A 15,230-nucleotide genomic window follows, 5' to 3' on the forward strand; every position below is an offset into this window, starting at 1 on the left:
GATTTAATGTATGGAATTCCTGTTTTTCAGTAATGCGAATACAAAAAATAGTTAAAGCCTGTGACATGATTGAATTAGGATGGAGGATGAATGTTAAATTGCCTATCCTGCATTATTATTTCTCAATAATATTGCTTCAATTTCCATCACTTATATAAGTTATTTTCCAATGTGTTGTTATTTCTATGGCTTTGGTACCATTTTAGCAGGTATCAGTTTAATTTTAATACACTTTTTTCATATGGCTATAACTTGATGATGTTCAAATGAAATAAATGCCTGCAGAGCATTACTTCATACCAGCGATACGTTAAGGTGTGCATGATTGCAGTTAGTCCAGCATGCAGATATTATATCCAATATTCCTGAGAAATTTCCAGTGTATTGAAAATTAGGGTACGAAGTAAAATTAAATATAGTCCTCCAAATTAAGAAACCCCCCCACTAATTATTGATGTTTATTGCATTTTGCAATTGGGCTGCCTGAATGCATATGGATTGTTATATTGCTTTGAAGTCTTTCCTGAATATTTTAAACAAATGGTTTGTTTGATGCTAGTGCATCCACTTTTATCAGTGCATGTGGCCTGCACAATCTAAACTTGTGTGATACAATTAGAATGCAGCCAATTCCAGATTTGGCAACAGATGTTGTAAAATTCATTTCAGATATTTTATGCAAAACTATCAGCACATCTTGGTTTTGGAATTTGCAATCAAAGAAATCAATGAGAATTCCAGGATCTTGCCAAACATCACCCTCGGTATCCACATCTCTAATAGCTATTTCATGGGAAGATGGATCTATCTGGCTTCCATGGAGCTTCTCTCTACGAAGGAAAGGTTTATCCCAAACTACAAATGTGACCTCAAGGACAATGTAATCACTGTGATTGCAGGACATAATGCTTTCATTGCTCAGTTCATGTCAAACATTCTGAGTATTTATAAGATCCCACAGGTAAGAGCCATCCCATAAAGAAAGGAGTCAAATCTAAATACAGTATTTCTTGCTTGATTTAGTTTTATTTCTATTCCAAATTTTATATTTATGAATCTATTAGTGTCAGAAACATTCAAAACAAAGGGATAACATTGCCTCACATAGTTAAAATCACAATCAAGCTAAACATCAAAATCTATTTCATCAAGGGTGGAACAGAGACAAATTATTCAAAATGCTAGAAAGTTATGTAAACCTAATCTACAGGGTAAATCATATCATGGAAACATGTGTAAACATAGCATAATCAAGAGGTTCATATTCATTCTTAAAGTTCTTACATTTCTGGAGCTTTGTTTATTTAAAAAAACTAAACAATTACAGGTATCATAGAAATTATATTGGAATATGCAAATGCTAGTCAACTCTGCCCATGCCTGGAGAACATTGTTATTTAAATAAGATCCTTAAAATAGACATAAGTGATTTGGAAGTATATACTCTAATTTCTTCTTTTCTCTTAGCTCATGTATGGTTCAACTGCAGAGATAGATGACAACATACAAGCTGCTTTCTTCCGTCAATTATTTCCAAATGAAGACCTTCAAATTATGGGGCTGATCCAATTGTTGCTTCACTTCCAGTGGAAATGGATTGGGCTCATTGTCCAGAACCCTAAAAGGGGGAAGAGCTTCATACAGAATAAGCTTGATATATTTTCTAAGAAAGGCATCTGTTTTGATTTCATGGAAGAAATGCCAATGGAATCTGTTATCAACAATATTGAAATTCAACTTAATTCTTATGTTTTGCTGTATAAGGCTATTATGAGAAGTACTGCCAATGTTGTAATCATTTATGGTGAAAGTGACAACATGGTTTTTCTTAGAATTGTGCCATTTGGTTCAGAATATGAAGAAATGCCAATGAAGAGAAAAGATAAAGTTTGGGTGATGCCAGCACAGATGGAATTCACATCAGTCCCCTTTCAAAGACACAGGAGCCTGGATTTCATCCATGGTGCCCTATCATTGGCAGTTTCCTCAAAGGAAATATTAGGGTTTAAGAAATTTATTCAGATGAGAAAGCCTTCTTCAGAAGAAGAGGACAGTTTGACAAGAGTGTTTTGGGAAAATGCATTTGAATGTTCTTTCCCAAATGCTGGGTTAAATGAGGACAGTAACAATCAATGCACTGGTGAGGAGTCACTGGAGACCCTTCCTGAATCTGTGATTGAATCTAGTATTACTGGGCATAGTTATAGCATTTACAATGCTGTCTATGCAGTGGCCCATGCTCTGCAAGCCATGCTTTCATCTAAGAGCAGAAAAAGAGGAAATATTTGGGAACTCAGTCAACAGTCGTGGCAGGTTAAAAATGACATGAATGAAAATATATTATATATTTATATAAGGACCAGTCATATAAATGTTCAGCTAGTATTTTGGAGTTGTATAGCTAATAATAGTATTCTGAAGCTGAATTAACTCGTAAGTGATATTTCAGAACTTCAAATAATAATTCCGGATAACACTAAACATGAGGTGCAACAATGTACAATGAGAAGGAGGCAACGTCAAATGTTAATTGAAGAGAAGTTTTGGAAGGAGTGTGGGGTAAATCAGTTTCCAAATGAATGGAACTATTTAATAGGATAATAGGAATGTGTCCTTGTATCCCACAGTGGTTTGTGATAGTTCTATCAAAATATTCCACTAGGAAACTGTGAATCTTATGGTGCAAATGCTTCTTCTAAGTAAGGCCATTGTTCTCTTTATCAGAAGAGGTGGAAGTAACTTGAGATCTATTGTGTAATTACTTATTAATAGGTATGCATGCATCATTTTGTCTTCCTTTTTGAAATATAAGTTTTCTGCAGAAGTTCCCTCCACTAGTTTCTCGAAGGAATTTTTTCATTGTACTAAGTTGACAATGAATACTGCATTCATCTTTGATCATTTGCTTGGGTTCTGAGTTTTGATTCCACAGTGAGGAGAGGATTATGAGAGGAAGGGAGGGAGGGAGGGAGGGAGGGAGGGAGGGAGGGAGAGAGAGAGCGGATTGACCTGCAGTGAGTCTTGATTATTTGTTTGGGGTCCTGCATTTTGATTCCACAATGAAGAGAAGAGTATGAGATACATAAGAAAAAAAGAAAGGATGGCATTGAAGAGTGATCAATATATAAACCACAGAATTATTTGTTGGCTCTTCATAGATCAAATGCTCACAATATTTTAGTACACCAGAGCTTGTGAGCAACAGCAAGTAACCAGGGTGCCATTAAGGGTCAACATTATTGTTCCAACTGACATAGATAATAATATTGCTTCCAACATGCATGGGAATACTAAAGGAATTCTAAATACCTAAATGCTTTTTAGAAAGGATGCAAAAGTAATTAGAAGGACTGTTAAGAGAAAGTAAATGCCAATTTAGTCCCGGGAAAGAAGAGAGAGTGAGAGACAGACTAATCCTGCCTTAGAAGCGAATTCCTGCAGGTATTCAAGTTTCTGTTATCATACCCCATAACAATAAATATTCCTCATATTATACTTGCTTATTGGTCTGCCTAAAAAGGATAACACCTAATTTATGAAAGAGCCTTCATTCATCCTTGTTCATTGCTTCCAATTGTTATAAATTTCTTTTAATGCTTTCCATTTAGTTCCAATGGTATCTGAAAGCTGTTTCATTTAACAACAGTGCTGGAGAAATGGTTCACTTTGACAAAAGAGGAGAGCTACCTACTGGATTTGATGTTATCAACTGGGTCACCTTCCCCAACCAATCATTTCATCGTATTAAAATTGGAAACATAGCTCCAGTGACTCTCCATGAAAATCTTCTTACTATTTTTGCAGAGGAGATCATCTGGCCCCCCATGTTTAATCAGGTAGTTTTGACAGCAATTTCAAACCATGGTGAATAATTTACTTTATTTTTACCTACTGCTTCAATGTTCAGAAAGTTCTTTCAGGAATTACAGGAATACAATGACTCTTTTCTCAAAGTGACTTGTGAACATGATGATCCTAAAATAAAAAACCAACGCAAAACATTTGCACTGATTAGAAGAGAGATTTCGATCATGGGGGATTTAAAAAATATAAGGAAATCTCTGTCCCAGAGTTTACATGATTTTGGGAATGTTGGAGTTTTAGAAGCAGGACCTCAAATATCAACACCATGTAAAGTGGCAAGTTTTAGTAACACTCAGCTTCCTAAAAATTGCAACCTGCGACATTCCCTGTGTAACAGATACAAGTAATATAACAGTTTTCTTACCCAGACACCAAACACCCTATTATGAAGTCAGCTTCATTTAATTAGCGTCATGCAGTAAATGCAGTTAGGAGTGGTGTGGTGGCCTAGAGGTGGAGCTCTCGCCTCACAATCAGAAGGCTGTGGGTTCAATTCTAGATAGAGGCAGATATTTCTCTCTGCTGAACAACTCTCCACATTGGCATCAGGAAGGGCATCCGGCCAGTAAACACTCCATTCAGTTGCCCAGACTCCACCCCGCAAGGGATGATGGGGTTGTTAAACGAAGATGATGATGCAGTAAATGCAGTTACAGAGGCTCTCCATTTCCCCACCATCTCCCTAATACTCCACCAATGCTAAAATTTGTGTTCACTGAATCTCCATATGAGAAAAAGAGACGCTAAAGCCATTGAGGAAGTTATGATTTATCCCCAGAGTTAGAATTACTGAACATGTTTGCATCATTTAAAAAAAATGCAGAACATAGATGAAATGCCTGTATTTCTCTAGAAAGGTAGCAGTAAAGCATAAATTAACCAAAGTTGTGTTTCCATCCTGGGGTTTGTTTTTGTTTTGCATTTATGAAACCATTCTAGCTTAATTATGTAGGGGGGGAAAAGCAGAATAATAATAAATTAAAAACCCAATATAAAAACTGACTTGAACTGAATTTGTTAGGGTGAATAAGATAATTGTCATTCTATAACAAGAGAATGCAGCCTTTTTCCTCATCCTCCAGATTTTTCTGAGTCTTAAGAAAAAAGAAAAAATATAAACACTTTCAGGAAAGATTAAAATATATCATTTTTTTAAAAAAACCATTCTTCAATGTTTAATATTATATTAAAAACTATAAGCAGTTTATTACAATGTAAAAAGCATATACTGAAAAGAATATGGTTATCTAAATTCTTATTTATGTATTTATTTATTGTTCATATTTATATACCGCCCTTCTCCCAAAGGACTCAGGGCAGTGAACAGCCAACAGATAAAACACAAGAAATACAAAATTATTACTCTTACTCGGTCATAGCTTCTACAAAAGCTTCTACAAAATATGGGGATCTGTATCAGCCTTTAAATAATATTTCAGTGAAAATATGGAAGACCACATCAAATTGGTCAGACAAGTGCTGAGAAAGCTCGTAACGGCCAAACTTTATGCAAAATTGTCCAAATGCGAGTTCCATAAGAAGGCCTGGACTACCTGGAATACAGGGTGTTGAATAAGGGGATCGAGATGGACCCAGGGAAAGGTTTTTGTTTTTTTTTTAATTTGATTTATATGCCGCCCTTCTCCAGAGACTCGGGGTGGCTTACAATGCGTTAAGCAATAGCCTTCATATTTTTGTATATTTATACAAAGTCAGCTTATTGCCCCCTGCGTCCTCAATTTACCTACCTTAGAAAGGATAGAAGGCTGAGTCAACCTTGAGCCTGGCAAGATTCGAACTTACAGTAATTGCAGACAGCTGGTGTTAATCACAATGCTTTTAGTCTGCTGAGCCACCAGGCCCAGTATTGCACTGAGATATTTTTGCAGAGAATATTATCTGGCCCACCATATTCAACAATATTCTGCACTAATTTACATTATTATTTTTTGTGTTGATCAAATTTATTTATTAATTAAAATTACATGCCACTCATCTCATCGTCAGACTACTCTGGGTGACTGACATCATAAAAGCAAATATACAAAAGAGTAAAAATTAAAAATTAACTAAAATTAGATCATCAGTATACAAAGGGGCAGAGGCAGCATCTTCTCCCTAGTCTACTAACCACCTCCAACATTGCACACTCCCCGTGGGGCTCCAGGTCAATTAGCAGAGTGAGGTTTTGATACTATTGACAGGACTAAAAGAGTGCAAGTGGATTTTCTCTCAAGGAGAACAATGTTCCAGAGGGTGGGAGTCATGGCAGAAAAGGCTCTTTGGATCCTGAATTGATGCCATGTTATTCAAATAGTAATTCATTATTTACACATATTTCTACAAGTGTTCTGTCTTTGAACATACAATATTCTCTGAGTGGTTCATTTATGTTAAAACTGAAGAAATAAATGATTCTGAAATGGTGGCTCACGATGGTTGAATTTTCATAGCATATTTGAATATAGAATGGTTTGCAACTAAATCTGCCTCAAAGGTTAAGACATTTCCAGAAGGGGAGACTAGATACATCTTTCAGGGTTCTGCTTTAACTTGGTCAGTAGATGCAGATTTGATACTAAAAGAAATTACCATGGGCCTCAGAGAAAACTACATTCCAAACACATTAGAAATATTTCATTAAGATGTGATGATTGGATGACTAACCCAGATACCATATCACTTTTTAGAAAAAAAATATATAAACAAAAGTAGCGTAAGAGAAGTAAAATAAAAAAGTAAACGTAAGAAGATACTGCTTGATAGCCAAAGGGTAAAATATCTACTATTTATAAACATGCCACGAATCATGTTATTGTAAAATATCTGTCTGAAAATTGTTTGGAGTTTTAAATTGGAAAAAACTAGTTAACATAATATAAATCACCAAGTAAAGCTACAAATGCAATGCATGGAACCAATACTGGAAATCTAATTTTCCATCAAATTTAAAGATAGACTTTTCATTGTGATATACATTCTTTTATAATGTTATAGTGCAAGAATGATTTCCAGTTAGAATGAACTTCAAATTTTTAAATACAAGGTTCTTCTGGTTATGGAAGTCTTCCACAGTTCTTCCAAAGAAGCAATTAAACATCCTTTCAAGTAGACAATATAGATGATCCTTGGAGCCATTAAGACATAATTTCATTTTAGAAACGAATCCTTTCTGAGGATTCTCTTCATCATTTCACCAATTGTGGCAAAGGACATTTATTTATTTATTATTATTACCTTAATTTTGTCGAGTACATATTAGATAACATATATAAGTATAATCATGAATTGAATACATAAAATGAATACAATTAAAGGGAACATTAGGACAGGGAAGGTAGGCACGCTGGTGCTCTTATGCACGTTGCTTACAGACCTCATAGGAATGGGGTGAGGTCAACAGTAGACAGTTTTAGGTTAAGGTTTTGGGGGTTTTGGGATGAGACCACAGAGTCTGGTAGTGCATTCCAGGCATTAACAACTCTGTTACTGAAGTCATATTTTCTGTAATCGAGTCTGGAGCAGTTCACTTTAAGTTTGTATCTATTGTGTGCTCGTGTATTGTTGTGGTTGAAGCTGAAGTAGTCATTGAAAGGTAGGACATTGTAGCAGTTGATTTTATAAGCTATGCTTAGGTCATACTGAAGGCGGCTTAGTTCTAAATTTTCTAAACCCAGAATTTCAAGTCTGGTGTCATAGGGTATTTTGTTACAAGTAGAGGAGTGGAGAACTCCTCTTGTGAAATATTTCTGGATGCACTCAATTGTATTAATGTCCAATATGCAGCACAGGTTCCAGACAGATGAGCTGTATTCGGAAATTGGTTTTGTATGCTCTGGTTAGTAGTGTAATATTACCGGAGTAGAAGCTTTGTAAGATTAGGTTTACAACCCTTAATGCCTTTTTGGTGATGTTGTTACAGTGGGTTTGCGCACTTAAATCATTTGATATCAGTACTCCAAGGTCCTTGACAGAGTGAAGGTCATCTACAAGGTCATGTCCACTTAGCTTGTATTTAGTGTTCTGATTCTTTTTGCCATTGTGTAAGACAGAGCATTTGTTGGTTGAGATTTGGAGTTGCCAATTTTTTGACCATTCCGACCCAAAGGTCTTTTTGAAGGGTAGCAGCATTGTTGGTAGTGTTAAATAGTTTAACATCAATGACGAAGAGAATGCAGTTACTTATAATATGATCACAAAGGTCATTTATGTATAGTATGAAGAGTGTTGATCCTAGAACTCTGCCTTGGGGGACACCGCTATTAACAGGTGCAGGATTTGATCGGGCGCTCCCTATTTTGACCATGTGTTGTCTGTTTGACAGAAACGCAGTTATCCAATTATGGAGGGGTCCGGAGATGCCGTAGGATTTTAGTTTTAGAAGTAGTTTGTCATGTACCACTGAATCAAAGGCTTTACAGAAGCCTATGTAAATTGCATCTATAGCTTTGCCCTGATCAAGATTTGTAGTCCATATGTTTTTGCCGTATAGAAGTTGTAGATTACAGGATATTTTTTTCTGAAACTAAATTGTTTATTAGAGAGTAGGTTGTTTGTTTCTAGGTGGAGGGTAATGGATTGGTTGATGATTGATTCCATGACTTTGCAGGTGACTATTGATTATTTGTATAATCAAGCAAGATGCAATCAACATCTTGCTTGATTATACAAATACCAAAAGAGTCTTAAAAAATAACCAATATGGCTGCATTTCCTAAATTATACCACTTTCTGTCACATGGTTACTTAAGGATATATGCTTCGTACAACATGGCCAACCCAGCATCCAGCCTGCATACTTATTTAATTGGTTAACATTTACTCAACATCATATTTTTGCAATAGAGTTGCATTTCTCATATCTTAAGTGTTGTTTGTAAAATGACTAAGGCTGCTTGCTTCTCCCAATGTGTGTTTCTGGCCTGTTGGACAATATTTTGTTAATACAATGATACTTCTGTAGTCATTGTTAATTTGTTCCATGAGGTGCAATGAGTAAAACCGGGAGGGTACCGGGAGGTACCAAAAATGATGAGTAAACAACAACATTTTTTTCTCATAAGGAATAAGATTGTGAGTCACAAGGTAGCCAACATCAACAAGTTTCAGCTTGTGCATTGAGTAACAAACAAATGATGAATTCAGTGAATTTCAAAGCAGCTGAATTCCAAGGTACCACTGTATATGCCTTAAATACTAGTCAAATCCAATTCTTCAGATGCAAGAATTCCTGAAAGGTTAAGTAATAATTTCTCAATTTTCCTTTTTAATGTCCAATAGGTACAGCCCTTTTCTATGTGCAATCCTCCATGCTCATCAGGTTGGAGCAAAATAAAAATAGAAGGAAAGCCCTTTTGCTGCTATGATTGCCTTAAATGTCCAAAAGGAAAAATTTCAAACAAGACAGGTAAGAGATCTAAAGAGAGATTCCATTGCTATGTATTTTGTGCAATGCCTTATATTACTCTTTAATTATAAACAGTAGTTTACCATCTCTGTACAAATTTGTCCATAATTCATTTGTCTTAATTCATTTGTCCATAATTCTGGAGAGATATTGATTACTTAGACATCGAGGGAAAGGGTCAAGAGATTAAGAATTAGATAGAACTTTGTTTTATAAAGTGTAATAAAAATGGAGTTGTACGGAATTTGAAATTAAGATTTGTGGTGATAAAATTGTAAGGTAAATAATTAGAATAAGAAGTTAGAATATTGTTAAAAATTATTTTGATTCTGATGGTAAAAGATACAAGGCGAATGAAGAACAAGATATTACCAAGATTGATATATAGATATAAAAATGAGTGAAAGTTAATTTGAAATTAAAATTGTATTGATATAATGGATTTGTTTAGATGAAGATGTTAGAATTTATGTTAAAACTTGTTCTTTTATGTTTTGAATTTTTATTTGTAAAAGATCTAATGGGAAATTGTGAATGGAGCTTGTTAAAGAAATGTAAGCGTGGTAACCATCTATGACCGGATCGAGGCTCTGCTCTTGAAAGTTATATTTTATGTTTAAGTTTGAAAATAAAATAAAATAAAATAAAATATTTACAAAAAAAACAAAAAAAACCCTCCACTGTTGAAGCACCTACTGGATTAATTGTTATTCCTGTCAGAAAATTTCTCTTTAGTTCTAGGTTGCTTCCCTCCTGTGTTAGTTTCCATCCATTGCTTCTTGTCCTACCTTCAGGTGCTTTGGAGAATAGATTGAGCACCTCTTCCTTGTGGCATCCCCTCAATTATTGGAACACTGTTATCATGACAGCCCTGGTTCTTCTTTTCACTAGACTATATGTATAAAAGCAAATAGTAGTTTAGAGATATAAGCAGTGGTGGGATTCAATTTTTTTAACAACCGGTTCTGTGGGCGTGGCTTAGTTGTGGGTGTGGCTTGGTGGTCATGTGACTGGGTGGGCGTGGCTAGCTGGCCATGTGACTGGGTGGGCATGGCTAGCTGGTCATGTTACTGGTGGGTGTGGCTATCTGCATAGGGACTACAGAGGGCTGAAAAAAGTCATTTCTTACTGGTCATCGCACTTTTGACCGGTCTTCGCACTTATGACTGGTCATCATTTATGCCCATTGTGTTTCTATTGTTTGGCTGTGCACCTCCCTGAGTCCTTCGGGAGTAGGGCGGTATAGAAATCTAATAAAATGAAATGAAAATGAAAATTGTAGCATTCTTAACAACCATGTCACTCATTTCACAACTGCTTCTCTTCACCATTTACGTAAAAACGTAAAATGTGAGGACAGTCGTAAGTTCGAGGACTGGTCAAAAGTGTGAGGACCAGTCAAAAATAACTTTTTCAGCCCTCTGAGTAGTCCATATGCATAAAAGGATACAGCAATAGAGAAGGATGAACGAAGGGAAGGGAAATTAGAGTAGGAGTGAGGGTAAGAGAGGGAGGAAGAGAGGAGGAGAAGGAGAAAGGAAGAGGAAGTAGGGAGGAGAAGAAGAAGGGGAGGAAGAGAAAGTAAGAGGAAAGAAAAGAGAGAGATGGTAGGTTTGAGGAGAAAGATTGCTGTACAATAAAAAAGATGAAAGGGAAGAAAGCCAACCCCAAACAAATATAAAGATATTAAGATATAGAATGAATTGTTAAACTTTAAAGAATAAAAGAGAACAAATATGAATAAATAACAATAATTAGAAACACACATACAAACATACAATGTATTTTCTTTGAACAGAGTATTTGGCCGGTTCACAAATTTAAACAGTGTTTAGTCATTTCAATTAAATTTACAATTTCTATATTTCCTTTTTGCCATATTTATTCCTTATTTATTTTTGTAAAAAACCAATATTACCCTTCATCTTCATCTCTAATCTTAATCGAATTCAATTTTTCCCTTCTATTCTATATTATACCCCTTCCCATTGTCATCTATTTTTATATCCATCCTCAAATTGGTTAATTATATAATATTACAGTTGTTTAATACAAATTCAACATTTTAATATAAATCAATTAGTTATATAACTACCTTTTTTGTATATTAATCAATATGAACATGAATATTCCAATTATTTCCATGCAATCCAATTTCTTACAAATCAATTAATTATATTTACCAATAATAATAAACCAAATAATTTTCCCCATATATTCCTCCAAACCACAACTTAACCATTTCTGCTTTCAACACAATATACAATTAATAGTATCTCAATTATTACAATTCCCTAGTTAAATAGAGCTTTTTTTCTTTTGTGTTTTAAAATCTTGAACTCTCCTCTTTTCCCCTAAATTTCCCATTGTTTGCACCTACCTTTTTTGATGAGGAAAAAGAAAAGAAATCTGCCTGCCTAAATTTCCAATGTGCAAAGCCAACAGCCTGCTTTACTTTCTGTTTTGTTTTTCAGTATAACTAAGGGGAAAAAAATCAGCACTCTTTGCAAGCAAGGAGCAGAGCCGTGAGCAAAACAGCTGAGAGCAAATCAGCTGAGACTTGGGAACCGATCTAAGCAAGGGCTAATTAGCCTATGCTGAAGCTCCGCGGGCCAATAAAACTAGAAATAAACACCGAACCCTTTGTTAAATTGCTGGCTCGCCCGCCCCTCACCCACCATTATTTATTGGCAATAAATAGTGGTGTGGAGGGGCGGGGCAAGCGGCGGGGTGAGCCAGCAATTTAACAAAGGGTTCGGCCGAACCCCCTAGAACCGGCAGAATCCCACCACTGGATATAAGTAAAAATAAGTTAAAAACAAAATTTAAAAGAAGAGTTGCAGCATTAAAAGTTTTTTTTTTTTTAATTTGATTTATATGCCGCCCTTCTCCGAAGACTCAGGGCAGCTTACAATGCATTAAGCAATAGCCTTCATACTTTTGTATATTTATACAAAATCAGCTTATTGCCCTCACAATCTGGGTCCTCATTTTACCTACCTTAGAAAAGATGGAAGGCTGAGTCAACCTTGAGCCTGGTGAGATTTGAACTTGCAGTAATTGCAGGCAGCTGATGTTAGTAACAGTGCTTTAGTCTGCTGCGCTACCAGGGCTCCTTTTTAAATTAACTTAAATTTAAATTAAGTTTAATTAATTTTAATTTAAATTAAGTTAAAATATTAAGGGGAAAGGAATGCCCTCATGACACCCAGGGTTGTATATCAGTCTTCAACTTCCATGATGATGAAGACCAAGGACCGGCCTCACATCTGAGAGTAAGGTGTTCCCCAGAGTAGGAAAAGCAGCAGAAAAGTATGTCTTCCAGAAACCTGCCAGGCAAAATTCGTTAAATAACAGAATCTGCAATATACCCTCCCTTCCCGATTAGGTGGGATAGGATCATAGAGTGGGGATGACAGTTCTTCAAATAATCTGAGAACGGGCTTTAAAGGTAATAGCAAATGCCTTGAATTGAACTCCCAGAAGCAACAGAGAAAAAAATGAAGTTTGTATAGCAGAGGTGTTATATGTGGACACTAGGGGTGCCCAATATTGTTTGTGATGCTGCATTCTACATCAGCTGCAGCCTCTTCAAGAGTAGTCCCATATAGATTGCATTGCAATAATCCATATGGGAGATGACCAAGATATGAGTGATAGAGAGTAGAACTGAAAAGGCTACAACTAGTACATAAGAATCATGATGGTGCAGTGGTTAGAATGCAGTATTGCAGGCTATTCTGCTGACTGCCAACTGCCAGCAGTTCGGCAGTTCAACTCTCACTGGCTCAAGGTTGACTCAGCCTTCAATTCTTCTGAGGTCGGTAAAATGAGGACCCAGATTGTTGGCGGCAATATGCTGACTCTTAAAACTGCTTTTGTAGATAATAAAAAGATACAGAGAAAGCATATAGCACTCCATAATTGGTGTTTCAGGCTGGACCTCTTTCTCCATTTGGAACTGGTCAAAGAAGAAGGAGGTGAACCAGACTAGAACTGTTGTTTCCTCTCATAGTTCCCAAAACCATCTCAAAAGGATACCATGGTCAAGAAGAGCCAGGATGCTTTACTATCCATATCCCATTCTCTCCAGACATCATCCAAAAGAATGACCAATACCATTTCCTTCCCATATCCAGGCCTGAAACTTGACTGAAAGCAGTACAGATAATTCATTTAATCAAGGATCTCCTGGAGCTGCAGCACAATCATCTTCTCAACCACATTCCCTAAAAAGGGTAGGTGGGAGACTGAGCAAAAGTTATGAATTGTTTGCATCCAGTAATAACTTTTTAAGAAGTGACACACACTTAATAGTGACTCTAGCTGGTCATTGTTCAGATTCATCCCTCGTCTTTCTCCAACAATGCTCTTGACTCTACATGTCACTTGAGTTGCATGGGCCTGACCCTATTCAATTCTATCCAAGCCCTCTGCTACCTCTTTATTCCAGTAACAGTGAGGGATTTGGCAGGCCCATGTAACAGATACTATGAAACAACTCCCCAACTCGCTTTGAAACACCACAGGGCCAATTAATCACTGGAGCCGGACCAACTGAATATATCTTCAAAAGGGGTTAGTGTAGAAAAATCTCAAGGTCACCAGGGCCTCATGTATCAGTGAGGGAGGGTGGAAGGGAGGAAGGAAAGAAGGAAGTTTTCAAATGCTCAGTCAGGAAAGGAAATATCTCTGAAATGATGACCAATCCGGTAATGGGTTTTTGTCTATAACATTAAACACTTGACTGCAATAATTTGTTTTCCAGATGCAGATGACTGTTTCCCATGTTCAGAAGATCAGTACCCAAACAAAGCTCACAACCTTTGCATTCCAAAACACATCACATTTTTGTCTCATGAAGAGCCTCTGGGAATTAGCCTGACAGCTATTGCTTCCATCTTTTCTTTCATCTCAGTTATGGTCCTGGGAATCTTCATTAAGCATCAGGACACCCCCATTGTCAAAGCCAACAACCGGAACCTCACCTACATTCTTCTCATTGCTCTCCTCCTCTCCTTCCTCTGCACTTTGCTCTTCATTGGGCAACCAGATCAGGTGAAATGTCTCATGCGACAAACTTCTTTTGGCATCATCTTCTCTGTAGCTCTTTCTTGTATATTGGGGAAAACAATCATAGTGGTCCTTGCTTTCATGGCCACCAAGCCTGGATCTAAAATGAGGAAATGGGTGGGGCAAAGGCTGGCCAACGCTATAGTTCTTTCATGCTCTTTAACACAATTCTCCATTTGTGCAGTGTGGTTGGCAATTTCCCCCCCATTCCCAGATTCTGACATGCATTCTATGACTGAAGAAATTGTCCTAGAATGTAAAGAAGGTTCAACCACTATGTTTTATACTGTTCTTGGTTTTTTGGGATTCTTGACTGCTGTCAGCTTTTCAGTTGCCTTCCTAGCTAGGAAATTACCTGACAGCTTTAATGAAGCCAAATTTATCACCTTCAGCATGTTGGTCTTTTGTAGTGTCTGGATATCCTTTGTTCCCACCTATCTGAGCACCAAGGGAAAATACATGGTAGCTGTGGAGATCTTTTCCATTTTGGCTTCTGCAGCTGGATTACTGGGTTGCATTTTTTCCCCCAAATGTTACATTATTATTCTGAGGCCTGATTTGAACAGAAAGGAACAGCTGATGAAGAAATGAAACTGATTTCTTTGGTCCACTATAAATTCTCTAAATTGTGATAGAATCCTCATTTCCCTCATTAAAGGGCTACTGACCATCTTAAAGAATTGATTGAAAACTAATTCTTTGATTTTTTTTTTAAACCAAAGATATGCAGTTGTGAAACATAAAATTTTGAATTCAATCCTTATAGTATGTTTCCTATATAACCCTGGCAAAACTGAGTGGCTTTGGGTACAGGGAGTTCCAGGATCTTAGAATGTTTCATCCTTAGTTCTGCATTATCTGTTCAAAACCAATTTGCAAGCTGGGG

The 15,230-nt window shown here is 36.5% G+C and overlaps 1 protein-coding gene across 1 annotated transcript; it reads left to right on the plus strand.

Annotated features, from left to right (window-relative positions):
* Positions 1-734: 734 nt before the first annotated feature.
* LOC117673015 (vomeronasal type-2 receptor 26-like) lies at positions 735-14,935 on the plus strand. Its single transcript, XM_087891759.1, has 5 exons — positions 735-961; positions 1,468-2,313; positions 3,609-3,836; positions 9,145-9,271; positions 14,040-14,935. The coding sequence occupies exons 1-5, from the start codon at positions 791-793 to the stop codon at positions 14,933-14,935; spliced, it is 2,268 nt and encodes a 755-aa protein (XP_087747885.1). The 5' UTR covers positions 735-790.
* Positions 14,936-15,230: the final 295 nt, after the last annotated feature.

The sequence above is a fragment of the Pantherophis guttatus genome, chromosome 4 (assembly GCF_059756535.1).
Source record: "Pantherophis guttatus breed Tessera chromosome 4, ASM5975653v1, whole genome shotgun sequence".
NCBI classification, from domain to species: Eukaryota; Metazoa; Chordata; class Lepidosauria; order Squamata; family Colubridae; genus Pantherophis; species Pantherophis guttatus.

Excerpts from the sequence above, each read along its gene's own strand:
- LOC117673015 (XM_087891759.1), top strand. The coding sequence starts at position 791 with ATGGGAAGATGGATCTATCTGGCTTCCATGGAGCTTCTCTCTACGAAG. Across the intron at positions 2,314-3,608 it reads TCAGTCAACAGTCGTGGCAG|TTCCAATGGTATCTGAAAGC; the intron begins GTTAAAAATGAC and ends CTTTCCATTTAG. Across the intron at positions 3,837-9,144 it reads GGCCCCCCATGTTTAATCAG|GTACAGCCCTTTTCTATGTG; the intron begins GTAGTTTTGACA and ends AATGTCCAATAG.